At 31.5% G+C, this 18,929-nt stretch overlaps 1 protein-coding gene across 1 annotated transcript in view; it reads right to left on the reverse strand.

The window, feature by feature from the left end:
* Positions 1–2,582: 2,582 nt before the first annotated feature.
* The window catches only part of LOC129962686 (collagen alpha-3(IV) chain-like), a 112,458-nt gene continuing 96,111 nt past the window's right edge, over positions 2,583–18,929 (reverse strand). The window contains exons 34-41 of the mRNA XM_056076599.1: positions 16,856–17,041; positions 13,001–13,131; positions 11,232–11,376; positions 7,565–7,801; positions 6,399–6,611; positions 5,269–5,474; positions 4,966–5,052; positions 2,583–3,695 (exon numbers count right to left, since the gene is read on the reverse strand). Of these exons, the coding sequence (XP_055932574.1) occupies positions 3,429–3,695; positions 4,966–5,052; positions 5,269–5,474; positions 6,399–6,611; positions 7,565–7,801; positions 11,232–11,376; positions 13,001–13,131; positions 16,856–17,041 (1,472 nt within the window). The 3' untranslated portion in view covers positions 2,583–3,428. The remainder of the gene's footprint in view (positions 3,696–4,965; positions 5,053–5,268; positions 5,475–6,398; positions 6,612–7,564; positions 7,802–11,231; positions 11,377–13,000; positions 13,132–16,855; positions 17,042–18,929) is intronic.

Here is an 18,929-nt window from a genome sequence, read left to right on the forward strand (position 1 = left end):
AGTTTATTTCTTGTATATACTCTATTTTTATACTAGATTTTCTTAGGGCATTTGTAATATTAAAGTCTTAGATATGTGTATCTAATCTATTATATGATAAAAAAAAGAGAAATTTCGAAATGAATTAAATAACAATCAGGAATTATTTTTTAAGAGATGAAGTAAATATGCCATGGTGCTATTTTAGTGTGATAGTGAACATTGTTATATATATCTATAATTTTTGGGGAAAATGAACTTTTATGTATACATTTAATACTCATAATTTATTTCATTTGATATGGTGATCAGATTTATATGTTCATTTTCCTGATGTTTTCATAGTATAAATACTCTATAATTTCACTCATAAAATTAACAAAGATTAATTCATGATTTTAACTTTATTATGTTTGCATTCTTCTCCTGTTGATATTTGTACAATAAAATTATGAAATGTTATGTTTGTTTTGTAATGTTTTATCAGTTTATTTTGTTTTTAATCATATACAGAGTAAATAATAAGTGGCGATAAAACTATCTGTAAGATGGAAAAATGGGTATGAAAAATTTTACCACAGTAGATTGCATAAAAGTATTTTCAAGTAATTTATGTTCTCTTTTTGCTTTGAATCAAACTCTTTTAGACATTAATTGTTAAGTTACATTTATGAGATTTTATTAATATTCTATTAAAAACAAATAATATCATCGGAATTGGTTTAATTAGTAATACATTATATTATATATATAGAACTTGTTGGTTGACAGAGTTTTATGGTAAAATTCAGGTGCAGATTTGACTGTTACACTGAAAAAATTTGTGATAAAGTGCCAGAAATCAATTTAAAAATGTGGCTCAATAAAAAAATTCTGTAAATTTAAAGTAAACATACTATTGTCCAGGATAAGGTTAAGTTATGCAGATGTTATATTTTTTATTCAAAAAAGCATAAAAATTTTAGAATTTTTTTAAAGCAAAAACAATTTTTTCTCTTTAAAAAATGTTGCAGGCACAATAATTTTTAAATAGGCTTCAAATGCTTTCTCAGTATTGCTGTAATCTAGCTTTGTAGTACTAACTAAAAATGGTATTGCCTTGCTTTGATGTTTCTATCTTTAACATTTTCCCATTCATTTATAACACTTTCAGCTGGCACCACAGATTTCCTGTGTTTGTAATGTATGAAAATACAGGAAATGTTATGCTTGTTTCCGTTTGTACCATACCTGCAATTCCTGTGGCAAGGGAGGATGGGTAAATGAAGTGGTATTAGAACCAATCAGAAATACTTAGAGTAATCATGGCATCATTTGTAGAAGAGGGATGAAAATATTTTCAATAATCTCTATGGATTGGAAAGCCAAATATAGAGGATATAAAGTATAAGAGGTGCAAACAAAAATATTTTGAACTGTGTACTTGAGTAGGAAGCAGTGATTAGATTTTACATTTATTCCAACTTTTATGTCACCCCAATAAAAATTTATAATAATTGGACATTTCTATTAGGATAAACTTTAGTTATTATAGTAAATGCAATATGTTAAACACTAAAATTTAAATGTTTTTGCAAAGAAGAAACATTTATTTCATCTTAGATAATTCTATCTTGCATTGTGAAATTAACCAAATCAAAAGAATGCTACTGCACAATGCTTTAGTTACTTTTCTCCTCTTTAGTTGATATGGGAATTACAAAAGTAAAGTAGATTTCAGTGGCATTATTATTTTAACCCTCTCGTTGCTAAAATCATTTGATTTCTAGTATCTCAGAATATTGGAGCATAAGAGTGTTTTTTTTTTTTTCTTTTTCTCAAAGAAAAGAAAATTTTTTTCTTCTTTAAAAACTGTAATGCAACCCATCTTAATTATGAGGATGAAATACAAAAGGGGAATCCCATTTTATTGTAAATGTATGTCCAAACATTCTTTGAGAGTTCTAAAAAAAAAAAAAAAAAAAAAAAAAAACAGTTTGCCCATTTAGGAAAGTATTTCTCACAAACAAAACATGCACCAAGGATATTCAATGAATAATGTCAACAAATGCAAGAGGAAGTTTCGAAGTGATGTCCAGTCTTCTAGGGTGTCAATTGTAATTTAGGACCTTTTAACATTAGCAGAATTAAATAAGGATTAGGAATTATAAATAAATATTCTATAATATTAATAATGAGTATTTGTAAAACGTTTACTGCTTTTTTTTAATCACATTTACCTATTTAAGCAGTTTTCAATTATTTACACAACACTCATCTGGTCCTTTGGAAAATATAAGAACAAAATAATATATTTATCAATGGTATAGAATATTTATTGATGATATAGAATGCTTTAAATAAAATTATACAAAAGAGACTAGGCAGGGAATATTTCACGTGTGTATCTGTCTTACCTGATTTAATTCTTTATACTGTCTAAATAATTACTAGTATTTTTAAAGTGATTTTTCATAATAATCTCATGAAAAGCATATTTATTCAATTTAAACTATTGCTTACTATCAATTTAAATTTAAAGATAGCATAACATTAAATAGGAGTTTTTATGATAAAATAATTTGTACTGAAATAAATTTTTCTTGGAATAAAAGAATGCAACAAAGATTGAAAATTTCTTTTAATAAAAAGACAGTTACTAATTCTAATATTCATCTGGCAGTCATACACATCACAAATAATCTGCAGGCATCTGAAAAGCAATTTTTCAATTGCAGATTAAAAAGTTTGTGACAAAAATTTTCTTGCTTTTATGGCAGTGATAAACAAGATAGCACCATTTTTCATATAGTCATTCACCAAACCATAGCTCATTTTTTTTCCCCTACAAGTGTCCATTTTTATGCATCACTAGATGGTATACCGAGATCTTCATGATTCTATACATCACTTATTCAATAAAAATGCAAATATCTTTTCGATTAATAAATTTTAAAAAAATAAAAGGCACTTTTTTTTTACAAAGGCACAAATATTTGTATATGCAATTATATATATAATTAAAAATACAGAATATATATAATTCTGCAGAACTATATATAACTATTCATTAATTTGTTGTTATAAAAGGTATTCTATTCCATTATTTGTAATTATTTTTTAAAAACAAAATTATATTTATGGTTTTCAAAATATATTCTTCATTTTAAACAATATCCATACTTAATTTCCTTTTCTTTTTATGGCCTTTTTTCTCAGAAAAGCACCCTAAAAAGATATGACTTAACTAATAATGGCTTGCATTCTTTTCTAGAACATTATTGATTCTTTCTGCAAAATGAGCTGCATACTGGTCTTGTTGAATCCAAATTTTCAAGCAAGGTTAGCCATCCCTTTACTTACAAGTTAAAGTTTGGAAAGTTCAATTCAAAAGCACATCTTAAAACTCTTCTTATGTACCAAAAAGTTAATTTAATTTCTGTACATATCAAATTATCGTGTGTACCATATTATGATCCATACGGCGGTACACGTCTGCACACTCTGCATCGCGAGATGCGTGTTTTTAAGTCTCCTGCTTTTAGAGTCTTAGGTTCTGGAGTGTTGAATTGTCTATGGTGATCAATAACTGCTAGCCAGAAGCTGTAGGCTGTCGTGTAATAGTTGCATCTTCCCAGACCTTGGCACTCAATGAAGGGATTTGGTCGGAATTCTTCTAAGCATGAACCTGGAGACGACAGAGGTTGACCGCTTCCTTCCGCACCAGAATCAGTATTCTTAATAGAAAAAAAGAACAGTATTTAAATTATAATCGCGATAAAAAAAAAATAGAACAATGTAGGGTTAAAAAAGAAAAATGACTTAATACTTTTTTAGAAATAGACATTTTCATTATAAAATATATAATTGGGAAATATTAAATGGTTAAATTTTTGTTTTATTGGTACTGATTTTGTTTGGCGATTTTCAAATTATGTCAAGATCATCAAGCTCCATTATACATAAGATGCTATGATTTCCCCAACATTATTGCATTCCCGGGTTTATTTGGCAATTATCAGATGACTACACTAAGAACGCCAAGATAATGCGTTTTGCTTGGCGATTTTACTGAGATCACGCCAAGGTTACCAATCTCCATTATATATAAGATGATTGCATACCAAAGTTTGTTGACGCCAAGATCGTCAATCGTCAAGTTGAAGTCAGTTTGCATTTTTTTGACGATTTATCGGGAGGCGACTTCACCCAGCAGATCGACAGATCGAAGTTTTTTAATCGATTTTTTTTTTATGGATGACTTTGCCGAGAGAACCAGAAATTGCTTTTTCCACTAGGAATGTGACACGCCATGGAAAGTTTCTGAGCTTGTCGAATCTCTGTGAATAATGTAAAATGCAGCAAAATTGTTTGATTTTGAGGACTCAATGTTTAGGGAATTATTTGGTTCAATTTGTTGTCCACTTAAGGAGCTCGTTTTGTTTTACCCATATGACATTGTTAATAATTCAGGTCCGATGGCACCGCCCACCACGGAGCCCAAAAAGGGAAGGCAGCCACCGGCTCTAGCCATTCCCAGCCTCGACGCTTACCTTAGTACTAGCCGGAACCTATACGCTCAGAGTTACCCCCAGGGACGGTGACCATCCTTAACGCCGTGTCCAAGGAGTAACCCCTTCGCTTGATTCCTAGCAGACTAGTCACTCGGGTGAGTATCTACCAGCCGATTGATACATCGGGGACCACAGTGCACCGCCCGTCTAATAGGTCGCCACGCACGGCCAACGCATTGGGTTTTTGACTGTCCATGAGAAACAGGAAGCAAACAGAGCGGCAACAGCTTCTCATGGCGAGCTCCCTCACTTGCCATCGAGGGATAGAAGGATCAAGCAAACAGTAAAAGGCTTAGGGGAGTGTAAACATGAAGGGAGTAAAGATCCTTGAGTACCTCGGGGTTGGGAAGCCCGTACTCACCTAAAGAAGATGAGCTCCTGAGGCGTTAACAGATTTTAAACCTTAAATATAATTTTGCAGCCAATATCTTACCATGAAGAAACTGTATCCAGTCCAGAATCCTTCCCATCCTACTGGGCATTCTGGTATCTCTGTGCTTTGACTATGCACAGCAATTACCTATAACAAAAGAAAAATCGTTTCACTGATTTTTATTTCCATTATTCTAGTGCAGCGTAAAAATAATTAAGAATTATACCTGATGGAGAAGAATTAAAAAAATTTATACTCCACACAAAAATAATTTGACTTAGGGTGCAATCTTTCAGTTGTGATAGTAATAACTTTAAAACTTTAAGAAATTACATATCAAAAACATAGAAACAGAATACTTACTTGTGTAGATGATTCACATACAGAGCATCTGCTGACATATCTCTTGATGTTTCTTCCTGTGATGGGTGCCATATCCATGGGCATGCTCTCTGGTGTACTCAGCCAGTAGCTGAAATCGCTTCGAGATGCCAAGTGACAAACGTTGTTCAGGTTACAGAACATGAATGGCATGGTACTGAATTTCCGTAAACAACTGCCTGGACTGCCTGTTATGGGGAATGAGTTTTATTAGTAGAGAGTTGAATACATTATCTATCTGATATTTCGATTAAAGAAATTTATAAAAGACATCCGAGCCTGCAATTCAACATATCATAGCTTATGCTTGTATCGTCAATCTTTAATTTATTTTTCAAATTTGATAGTAATTATAAGCAGTGAAATGTGTATATCCAAGATATTCTACCATGGAAAAACAAGGCTATACATAGATTTGTTCCAGCAGAAAAAAATTATTAGAGCTTGATTGGAATGTGCTGCCATATCTACTATATAGTTCACTCCTTGCTAGCAATTATTCGATTACAATTGAGAAGATTGTATAGCTTGTAAGACTGATAGAGAACCTGAAAAAAAATTGAGCATTTTTGCCCGTTGTCAGCTCTCTCTTTCACAATATTCTATGGCTGTCTTTAGAGCTATCACTTCTGCCTGGAAACATGTGGCAAGTTCGATAATTTCACAAGATTTTTATCGATATCTTTCCCATACTAGTAAACTACTACATCAACTCCTACTTTATTATCTTTCGAACCATCTGTAAAAAATTTCTATTCCATCCATTTCTGGAGTTTTGATATGATAGCCATGAATAAATCATTTTGTAGGGTGTTGTTTGAACATGTCAAAAAACATCTTGGAATCTTTATTGCAGAAGCATTTGTTTCCTATTCTTACTTCATTACTGGTAGTTATTTGAAATTTAAAGAACATTGTGATTCATTGGTAAAATTCCTGTTATTACTTGAAGGACTCTGGTAGCTCTATATGCCCCAGACATAACGATAAGAGGGCTCCGTTGGATTGCATTTATCGTTTCTTTGATTTTCTTCAGATTAAATCTGTACCCCCTGCACCGTGCCCAAAAAGAACATATGTTTCAATGGAACGTGTTGGGAATTATTTCTTACCAAGATCTTGACCATGAGCCCTTTCGTTGCCTTGGATGTAAAGCAAGGAGAATCCACTCCACATAAGTGTTGTGCCTCCAGGGCATTCTGGGACAATTGTTGTCTGACTGTGACGAGTATAGAAGAATCCTCTGGATGGAGCTGGCGAACCCGGATATCCTGGTTCTCCTGCAAAGCCTGGTTGACCTGTCAGTCCTGGAAAACCTCTGTATCCTGGAAATTGAAAAAAATCATAAAATTATTCTTTGCATTTCTACTAAAAGAAGCTCGATGTGTTTATTTATAATTTCTAGATAAGAGTATTTGAATTCCTTTCTGGATTTACATATTTTGCAATTTTTTTTTTTGATAATTTTGATGATTCTCTTTTATGGGGAATTTTCTTGTGTTGTAAACTAATAATTAATGATAAATTTTAGAAGGAATAAAATATTTCCATAAAAAGATGCGGTATCGTTTTTAAAAACGGAGAATAGAATTCAAAAAAGTTTTTTTCAGAGAATAATTTGACATAAGCTCGCTTTTTTTTTTTTTTTTTTTTTCAGTTCTGAACTTTCTCTCTTTTTTACACAAGATCAAATATTGTTTAAATATTATGAATCCAAGACAAACAATATCTTCAACATTTTATTTATTGAGATTTTACAAATATTAGAAGGATGTGTTAGTACTTATTACAATGAGAATAAAGGTATTATAAAATTTTGATCAAATTCTCTCAAAGCATTCAAAAAATGAAGACCAATGATGCTATTATTTAATCTCATTTAAAGTCATGAGGGCTGTATATGTATAAGTAATGCTTTTCAACATTCGTAAATAGCTATCAAGAAAAGTTATAATTTAGGAAAAAAAAAAAAAAAAAAAAAAGGTGAAATAATAAGATAATTAGTTGTTAGTAGCCTATAAAATAGCTTCCTAGAAGTCTTGATTTTGAAGAAATAAGTCAGTTATAGTCGAAATATTAATTTGCCGTTTGGGATCATAAAATAGTTGGATATCTGAAAATTGCTACCTTTAAGTTATGTTTTTAAGCAACGAGATAAGGATAATCTAAATATCAAGAAATCACACAGTAATTTTGCAAAAAGTGATTGGGTTAAAAAAAAAAAGATTTGTTACAGACAAAAAAAAAAAAAATTATATCAAAAACCTGAAAAATTTACCATCTATTCCTCTGTCACCCAGAGCTCCTTTTGGTCCTGCTGGACCAGGATATCCGTCCGGTCCTGGGTATCCAGGATTACCTATTGGTCCTGGCAAGCCATCTAAACCAGGATCTCCCATTGGTCCACGCTCCCCTAATGGCCCTGGTATCCCTGGTAATCCTCTATCCCCTGGTATTCCAGGTATAGGTTGGGTTGAGTTGAGTGGAACTGGATCGCCCGGCTCTCCTTTCCAGCCTGGAATTGCAAATGGTATATGACAATTATTTTTTTTTCAATAATTGGGACTCTTATACACGGCAGATAAAAATATAACAGGGCATTTTTAGAACTTTTTTCTTACAATTAGTATAAGTGATACAAGTGATATTAACTTATGCAGTATAATATCATTTTTTCCTCCCATAGGGTAAATATCGTCCAGAATTTATTATGTTCTACAGCCCTTTATTATATTTGACTGAAAAAATGATAGTGTAATTTTTTGTTTATAGGCAGAACTGGATTAAGTGTCTGTGGTTTTGTCTTCATGCAGGGAGGAGGGTGGAAATTGAGGCAGCTTTAGGCAATGTTAAGATTCAGGGCCTCTTTTTTTTTTTTTTTTTTTTTTTCTATCTTCAACGTCTAAAACCTATTTTTAATGATTTTAACTTAATCTTTATATAAACATTTTTTAAGTACCAAATATACCAAATGTTGTGATAAATAGTAAAATTTTTAATAGCAGAGTGAAAATAAGAGAATTGATTTCAATGCCTTACTTATAAAAATAAATTAAATTAAAAAATAATGTTAAAAAACGCTAAATAAAACATTATAATTTTTTAAAATATTATCTATATATTTTAATATAAGGTTTGCTGAGTCGTGAATCAGTCGACTAAGTGAAAAAGAAAATTGGACCAAACCATAACTGAAAAAAAAAAAAAAAATGAAAATAAAGAAAAATGTCTTGAAAATTAAATGACGATCTGATTTCCAATTTAACAAGGTTGAAAACATAGCCTTTATAAATAAACTGAAAAAACTAAACTCAGTGAAACAGCCCTATGTGGGTCAAGGCCTATAGTGTCCATATCCGCTTTCTTGACCGTGGGCCCTGGGGTGCGAGGCATATGTCCCGGTTAGGTGGTGAGCCTAACGCAGTACCCCCAGTGTTTAGTTCTCAAGCATGCTTGGTCCTCAGTTTATCGACTCACTGAAGGGGTCGATAATGAAAAGCTTGTCGACCTTGCCCAGTTCGAGGATCGTACCTCGGACCTGTGTGTTGGAAAAATGAAAGAGCAAAATTAAATTGCCTTGGCTTGTCAACAGTTCAAAAAATTCCCCCCATCTCCAAAGTTACGAAAACCCTAGATAGTTGTTTACTTAGGGTATTTAATAGTTGAATCCTACTTATAAGAAGCCCAACTGAATAGGGATTGTAAGGGGCGATAATTCGAGTAAGAAAATCACACAAATAAGGAGGAGGAGAATCACATTTTATGTCTGTAATCAGAGGCCGCGTTAGTAGCAGCGTAGCCTGTTAAGAGAGAGGGAAAAAAAAACAAAAAAAACCGAGAACAATTTTTTTATGAATTAAGAAAAACAAACAGTGGGATTGTTCTCCCTTCGACTTTCTGGTGTATGTGCACCCGATGACGTCTTATATGCTTCGTAGCGTAATGAAAACAGCCACGTAGTTTTTATTTTCTATTAGGAACTGTGGTTGGTTGGTTGGTTGAATGAGTTTTACTGGCGCAAGAGCCAAATTTGGCTATACTGCGCCAAACTTATAGTGGTAATTAGAAACTGTGTTAATACAAAATTGCGAACAACATTGTGAGAATATCGTATAATATCTTATATCAATAGGAGCATTGATATAAGATATTATACGATATTCTTACAATTTTCACATAATTAGTAGGGCGGGATAGTCTGGTTGGTAGAGGCGTTGGATTCACGTCTCTTAGGTTGCGAGTTCGAACCCCGCCGGCCGCGCGTATAAACCTGTCGTGATCACAAAGTCCTCCATGTCGAGAGTAATACCAGTGGGGGTACTGGATCAGGGGTGATCGTTCGCAGATTCAGGTCTAGATTACGATCTGTGGATGAGTGAATGAAGACCGCCCCATAAAAATGGTTGTGACGTGTGTGTAGTTAAGTCGTGCTCTTGGCCCTAGATGGCGCTCCTATATAAACAAGAGGCGCTCCCCCTAAGCTTAAATCGACTGTTTTCGAACAGCGGACTTGTCCATGGCATGTACCATACGTAACAACAGCACCATTAGTGAATAAACAGACAGACTAGTCATTCATAGATTTAGCTCAAAATATGATACAGGTCAACAACTGGATGATAAAAAAAATGATAAATTTAATCTTTCCAGTTCTTTTAGTTATCATGCATTACTCAAGTGGATAGACAAGTTTCTGGTTAATGGATTTCATGTAAAACTTGATCAATATCAATAGTTTTGGAGCTATAACCAGAAACTGAATTTCATTGCGTATAAGTTATTATGTTAAATAACTTAAATATTTTTTTTTCTAAACGGGTGATTATCTAAAACGTAAAGTTCTTGACACTCTATAGATTGAATTTATTAAGGGTTGCAAATATGTAACTTCATATGCCACAAGAAAGAAAGAAAAGAAAAAAAAACCGAGTCTTAAATTCATAACTCAAATCTGTATTCCCTAAAATTGCGCACAAGGTATTTATTCTGCTTAACACAACTCTAGTAATACAACTGAACTGAGCTGAGCTGATTATCAAACACATTCTGGTGCTAGACAACAATACTTCAAATGGAAGCAAAGAATCCAATCTGCTAAAGGCTGGCCCTAACTATAATAGATCCGATAAAAAATCCTCACCTAATTACATCCTAATTGCATCCTGCATCTTCTCATTATATCCATTTAGTAGATAAAATTAAAATTAATATCGGATTATTTAACACCCGTTTCAATTTAGTATCTGAAAGTTTGAAGGTCTATGATTGAATATATATATTTTTCATTACAGTGAAGAAAAATCTTTACGGTAATAAAAGAATAAACGGAGCCTCGTTTTAGGAAAGGTTAGACTTATGATCATAACTTATTATAAAATACTATCTTTTTATCATGATCTCTGAAGAATCCAAATATTTGTGCTAATTTGAGTGTCAAAATATTGAAACATAAAAGAAAAATGAGAAATTATTGGAAAAAGTAAAGCTTTATGTCTTTAAACCTGTTCCCCTGCAGGTATAATTGAGATTCAATTATTATTTAAATTATTTTTCCATTTTATATTTTTTAGAAAAAAAAACTTGCCGCAATGTTTCTTTTTTTTTATATATATAAACTAATCACTTCTTTAAAATTCTACGAATTTTAAGGTATTTTTTGAATGTAACTTGATCATTGGGTTTTATTTTTAAATTTGTATTTATTGTCGAGCAAAATTTAAAAAGTAATTTATCATATATTAATTTTAATTGAAAGAATTTAGGAAGAAGAAAAATTTCAAACCATGATGGGGATTTTGACATAAAAATGTTTATCTTTAAAAAATCAAATCCCCCCCCCCCAAAAAAAATCATTCCATATTAATTTTTTTCTATAGAATCTATATTTTAAAAATTTTCTGGAAAACAATAAACTAGAATTAAATTTAAAAAAAATAAGACGTTACCTGGGAAGCCTTTGGGACCTCTCGGTCCACTTGATCCTGGTACACCAGGATCTCCCGGTAATCCTTTAACACCAATAGGTCCGGGAAATCCATCTCTTCCCCTGTCACCTTTTTCTCCCGGCCGGCCTCTAGATCCTTCAATACCCTGATGAAAAAAAGAAAAAGGAATTAATCTACTAATTTTCATTTAAACTTTAAAAACAAGAGGATAGCGTTTCAAGATTTCCTTTTAAAATGAGAATTTTGATACAAAAAAGTAAAGTGCTTTTACTCTTTTCAGATCATTGCGAAACAAGATTTGATCTTCCTTTGGATTTTAATCGACCTATTCCTTTTTTTCCTCATTAATAACAAATCCATACTCATCACATATACTTGTAGAATAAAAGTATGGCAAGATTATTTACATGGCAATTAGAAGATAGATTAGTTTTTTGGAAAAGATGATATTTTAATTGTTTGGTAGAAATACACCTGTACCATACAAACAAATGAAAAATTTCTGGTAAAGCACCAGTATCAATCTATGCGCAAAAGAAAAATTTCTTCTGGTACAGGTACTGTATATATACGAGTCCATATATTAAGTTCAATATTAGTAATGGATTTGTTTATTTTGCTGTCACAGGCAATGCACATTATGACGTTTTTCTTTATTAATTTCAATGGATGCTTTTGCATAAAAACCATTTTTATGTCATGATCAGACCAGACACCCGCCATAATATAAATTAACCGTGATTGCTTTTATATGAAACGAGAAATTCTAAATGTAATATGTTCATTGTAATTACAGATATATTGAGTCGAAATATAAATAGAACGCATATATAACTATGCTGTTTAAATGATTTATGAAATTTTGAATACATCTTTTTAAGATTATTACAATGGCATCCGGGCGGGGACAGTTTCGAAGTGATCACTGATTGGTTTAAAATAATGAAATTCAAAGATTTATAAACCTGTCTGCTTTAATTGCAGAATTGTAGAATTTCTTTTAATTAAAATGTTATTGTGTTAAGAGTACTTTATTGAATGTGCTCGGGACTGAATTTTTTCAGCATTGTTTTTATTCACTGAAATATCATAAGATATGATTCTTCACGTCTTTTAAAGTATTTTTCCAACAGAAAGTATATGCCAGTTCTTTAATAATTAAGAAATGAGTTATTGGGTCATGATTACACATTCTGTTTTCTGCTATCACATTTTTAATTTTATTCTGTGCTTTCAAAATAACGAAAAAATCCATACATATGTTTCAAAATTATTTATCTTATATTCTGAACTTTTCTTAACAATTATTCTATAGAATTTCAAAATATAAAGAAGATGTTTTGTGACTCAATGTGCAAACTAAATGGGAAAAAAAAATCGGATTGAAGGCTAATCGAAATAATTCGGAAGAATCATGATATTCGATATGTTAAATTATTCAATTAAGTCAATAAAGATCCTTACTAAATAGTAAGGCATTAAAGTTGTTTATAATAAACAAATATTAATATTTGATTTACAAATAAAAATAGTTCGATATTTTCAATTCAAGTCGCTTAAAAGCATTGTTTTATTACATCTTTATTCTATTTTATTTTTTCAAAATCATGCCACATTTAACAATTTTTGCCAAAAATATTTTGCACCAAAATGTTGCGGTTTTTAAAAAAAAGAATATGCGTTTTTGAACAATCGTAAAACGCATATCTGAAGAAAAATCAAAACACAAATGACTATAAGGAATTAAAATAATAAGCCTTTGAGCTTACAGGTAAACCATCTGGTCCTGGAGGACCCGGAGTTGCGAATCCAGGTCGTCCTCTATCACCCGGCGATCCAGGTAATCCTGGGATACCAACATCTCCTCGGTACCCTCTCGCACCTTGAAGACCTCCGATGCCTAATTTTAAAAGTTACAAAAAGTGCAAATAAATCAGATGAATTTCTTTTAAAAATATTTGACCCTTTAAATTAATATTATGCAATTAATTACATATAATTTCAGAAAAGTTTTTAATACATGCATAATAAACAGAATGATTAGAAAGATTTTCGAAATATTTTATGGTACGTAAGATATACAAACAAATCAGTTTTACACAAGAAAATGTAGTTAGATAATGTTGACGAAATTGTTTGGTCTGAAATGAAGAATCAAAATCAAAATAGCATGAATTTATGAAGAACAGATGCGACAGAAATGCGTTTGGTTTAGTACATGGGGTAACTAATGGAAACAAGAGTGAAATGCTATATTTGTTTGGTGAAAGATTTCCAAACAGTCTACTTCATCCCATTTTCTTGGAATAAGTTTCACAGGATTTATTGAGCAGTCCTGCATTTCCTAGACAATGCATGTAATTTCAGCACTTAAATGTGCTCATGAATTTTAGCCAATACATGTTCAAAAATACTGAAACCAAGACTTTGAGATATGATGGATTGTCAGATTATTACACAAAATATTGCGGATATTAGTTCTATATTAGCATAAGATGTTATCTGATGTTCTGAATGCCATACAATATCGCAAAAGTGTGGTAACAATGTTTTTCAGCAATTTGTGTTATTAAGGCCTTCGTCCGTATCACTACCTTCCAACTTGTATCCCCATTGGTTTCTTTGTCTCAGAAGTCATGCATATGAAATCTCTTTACCATCTCATGAGGAATACGTAAAAAGAATTGGTAAAATGGAAGCATGTGTTCATGAAAACTTGGAAAGTTTGAATGCGTTTGCCAAACCACGCTTCTTCTTGCAAATCTTGTATTGCTATAGTTGGTAGACATCTTTAGAACGTTCCAAAAATATTTAATACTTATTGCTCAATAAATTTGTTTTGTGAATCGTATCTTATTTATGATACTTATTTCAAGGACAATAAGCATTCCCTATTATATATTGTCACGTAGATACTTTAGTATAGAACTTAATGGCACACACAAGAGGTAGAGCTAAACCAATTTATTAACTGAACTCAGAACACAGTGACTGACAAATCTTCTGTTTTTATACTAGCAGGGAGAGTTCCAGAATACTTTTCTGGAGACAGCAAGAAAAGTCCAGAACACTTGTCTGGTAAATTAAAGAAATGTCCACTATCTTCTAGAACATGAAATAAAGGAAAACATAAAATCAAGGAATTAAATATTTACACAGACTGTGAATCGCATTGTCTCTAGCGGGATTCGAACCCATGGTCTCTTGATTATGAGACCAGTGCCATGACCATTCGGCCACGGAAATTCGACTGTCTTTCTTCAATGCGGCAATATTCTTGATTGAATATTTCTATAACCATATCATAGGATCCAATGTAGAAGAGATTCATCTAAGGTTGTACTTTTAGAGGATGTAAGCACATAAAGATGTACTAAATAAACTGACAGGAGACAAGCCAAAGGGAAATCTGGCCTTTATCTAATAATAATAATAATAATAATAATAAATGACTGCACGGGTTTTTCAGACTGACTGAAATCAAGAAGTAAGAGAAAACTAGATTCTTGATTGTTAAAAATTTTACAACAGCACTATTATTCAATGCTTTTTTATAGCGATATAAAATTTACCAAAAAGTAATCTTAAATAAAATTTTTATTCAGTTATAAATCATAAAATAAATTCTAACCATAAGTATAATTTTTCTGTGAGAGAAATTCATCAATTTATGATAAATTTATCATAGAAACTGTCATTAAGTTTTTTATTTGTCGTAGAAATCAGTTTTGGTTTGAAAGAATTAATTGGGCGTTAGTGTTGTACAGACAAATGACTACCAGGTCGAGATTACCAAACACAAACAGATACAAGGGTTGTAAATAATTTAATTTTACAGGATATTTTCTAAGACAATTTTTTAGAGCAGGGGTGGAAAACCTTTATGGATCAACGTGCCCTTTTTTTTCTAAAGGAATGTTTAATGAGGTATAGACGTGCCATTAAATAATTTTGACTCGTGATTATTATTATTATAATAAAACTAAATACTAACAACTACTCTTTATTTACTACGAAAAGTAAAGGTTTTAGTTATACGAGCAATTCAAATTAAAGTAACGTTAGTGTGACTTCTGTGCTTGCAGATTAGATAACAAACAACCTATATTAGAACTGTAAGATGTTACTTTTAGCAGATTGCATGTTGAATTGGTGTCATCTGCCAACCGGTTTCTAAGAGAGTCTTTAATGCTACTCACCTCTGACAATAATGATTCGCAAGCATAGGTGGATGAAAATATGATTAAAATAGCACGAGCCAGCTTTTCAAAACAATTAAGTGTGTCTGGAACCCAAATTCATGTTTCCAATATTTCGTTACATTCCATGTTACATTAGCGTTCGGCATTTTTACTTATATTGCTTGTTAATCTTTTTGTTTCAATCAAATCCAACTTTTTCCTTCTTTCAATAAATTTTTGAATCTATATGGACTGGAAATAAATCAGTTGCATTTCAAATTCTTTAATTTCCAACTAATAAAATTGGGACTAATTCAATTTTTCAAATGAAGTCACATCAGGGTACATAATAAACTTGAGCGTTTCTGATAATTCTTTGAACGGAGCTCGCTGAAAATTCCTTGATTGAAGAATCAATTACAGGAAATAAATTCTTCAATAACTTTTCCTTCGTCTGGTTTCTTATGTACATCTAAATCTTTGATATTATATATTATATTTAAATTTAGGAAGTACTTGTGGTTTTTTGTAATAACATCGTTCCTGAAAACATGCAGTCCAGCGTCAAAAACGCGAATGAGATCCATCATGAGGATAATTGTTTTATTTGTGCCTTGAAGCTTTAGTTTCAATTCACTGAAACGTTGGCATGTGTCTGTAAAAACATCAATTTTGAAAGCCATATAAAATCCTACAACATAATATCTAGTCCGATTTCTTCCAAGTAGTCAACAAATCTTTGAAGCACGTTCCCGCGGCTCAACCAGCGAACATTATTATACATTAGTAAGCCATTATACACCGAGTTGATTTCATCCAATAAAGCACCAATTAAAGTATTTTCGCTTACTTCAAACCTATTCCATTATTATTACTTTCGCTTATTTAAAGCCTACGACGATATGATCTTGACTATTTTTGTGACTAATGCCTTTATATTATCAAGAAATGTTAAACCACTCTTAGAACACAAGACTTGTTGGTGGATAATGCAGTGGAATTCAAGAATCGAATGCCCTACGTTTGTTTGAAATAAACTAATGAAAACATTTTTTTTTGGTCACCAATTTGAAGCCCCATCAGTTACTGAAACAATTCTTTTCAGATCAATTTCTTTCTCAGCAAGCGAATTTTTAACAGCCGTACAAATATATGTTTTTTAAAAAATGGAATGGGAAAAGTCACGCTTGTTCGTAATACTTTATAGTAAACTTTGTTAATTTGAACTAAAATGCAAACCGTTTTGATCTGCGTGCCCAAAATATTGTGTCGCGTGCCATTAAAAGCCGAGGAATGTAACATCTCCAGAGTCTGTCAACCCAAAGTAATCCTACCACAAGATATACATAGAAATATCAGTAAAAGAATTACCCATCACATTCACAGAATCAAACAGCCAAAATAAATCGAGAGAATAATTGAGGTTCAGCATTTAAGTTTTACCTGGTGGACCAGGTGCTCCTCTGTCTCCTTTTGCTCCGGGTCTTCCAGGAACTGAATATCCAGGTTCTCCCTTCCTGCCAGCAAAACCTGGCCTTCCTGGCTCACCAGGTTCTCCTTTGAAACCTGGAGCCCCTGGTCTTCCAGGTGAACCTGGGATACCTTCTTCACCGAGTTCTCCTTTTATGCCTGAAAGGACAATATTATATTATATTATATTATATTATATTATATTATATTATATTATATTATATATATATATATATATATAAGGAAATATTATTTTGTTAGCTGTACGATGGTGAAGCGGAATAGAGGAATTTATTCACAGTTATGTTAAACAAAGGGTGCAATTATGCAGCTGACAATCAGCAAGGCCAGTTTAAGGTCTCTGGGGCTCACAAACAATGCAAGTCTTAAAACTCCCCCTTCCCCTTTTCCTGCAATTTTAAGTAGCGGATTTTAGTAAAATGAAATAACAAAGACTTTAACAGTAGATTACTTTGAAAAGAGTTGGTTTTAGTGTCTCGCATATAAAGAATTCAAAATTCAAATTTAAAAATAATATTAAACAAGATAGTGAGTGAAATGTTTTTTACGGTATCTAGCCGATGCTTTTTGATATTCTGAAGATGGTGTCATAGTAATACTGTAGAACATTTTGAGCTAACAGAGAATCTAATACTATTTAATTACAGGATCGAATACTTTTTAAATTATAAAGCATCAGTTTTTTTAGAATTATTAAACAACACAACATAAAAATTGCAAAAGATAATTCATTAGGAATATTATTAGAATAATGTTCAAAATTTTATACCATTTGTAAATTTATGGTCATTTATGGCCATGCAAATTTATAGTAAATTAGGGCATGGTCATTTTTCAAGCTAAATGAAAGCATAAAATCAAATTATCTTGAAAATATTGCAAAAAACAAATTTAGTGCGATTGTAAATTACCCGAAATGTTTCATTTCGTAAATTTATTTAGAATTTCAGTTCCTTCGTAATCATGCTAGCTAACTATCAAACATAGTCAACGTGAGTTATAAATAAGTAAATAAACATTCAACTATGTAGAAGTTAGTGATATAAAAAAAATGTGAATCTGTTTTCTCAAAATAGCAGTATTCATTTTATAAAATTTATTATAATAATATAAAACAGAAAGTACATGCGTCTGTTTGTCGCAAGAGCTCCTCCCAAACGATGAATAGAGCAATATGCAAGATTTGCGCATGTCATTTTTGGCTGTTTTCAATGTTTAAAATCAGTTATATACTATGGCATAAAGTAAAATAACAAAATTAAGCCAAACTTCGATTTTTAAGTAATGTTTCACCAATAGTTTAGGAAAACACAATTGAACAAAAATTATTTATATACCAAGTTAAACAGAAAATAATAATGTCTACTAATCTAATTACCATATAATTTTTTTTTCAATATTTATACTTTTTTTTCCAATATTTATTTTAATCACAATTTGTCATAATGCTTTTAATTATAGTAATTAAATACATGTGCATGCTTTTGCCACTGTTAAGGTTATGATAAGATATTGCTTTTTTTGTATATTATTTCAAAAACACATTAACTTATCAATGTCACTTTAACTACTCAAAATCACACTATCATTATAACATTAACTTTGTGCATTAACTTATCAAATATTCCTTTCAACAAGACCGCACAACATTCCAATGACATTCGCTTAATTATGTGATGTTTTATTTAACCTTTCGAAATTTAAAATGATTCTAATGATTTTGAGTTTATTCAATTTCACTGAGTTCCATTCCTACCAAAGAGACATCACTTAGAATGAAAATTATATATGGTATTTTCCCGATCAGGCATACAAACACCAAAAAGGAGAGAATGGCATTTTTGAGTTTTGGAATGAAAGATAATCAAATGAAATAATTATTATTATTGCCACAACAATAATGCGGAGGGAGGGATGCCGAGAATAGCTATATTCTTGACAGGTGGTTCAATTATGGAGATGAAAGGGGGTTTTATAGTTGGATAAGGGGCCAGGCTAAAATAAGAGAAGACGAAAGAACAACTAT

This window comes from Argiope bruennichi, chromosome 3 (genome assembly GCF_947563725.1).
Source record: "Argiope bruennichi chromosome 3, qqArgBrue1.1, whole genome shotgun sequence".
Classification (NCBI taxonomy): domain Eukaryota; kingdom Metazoa; phylum Arthropoda; class Arachnida; order Araneae; family Araneidae; genus Argiope; species Argiope bruennichi.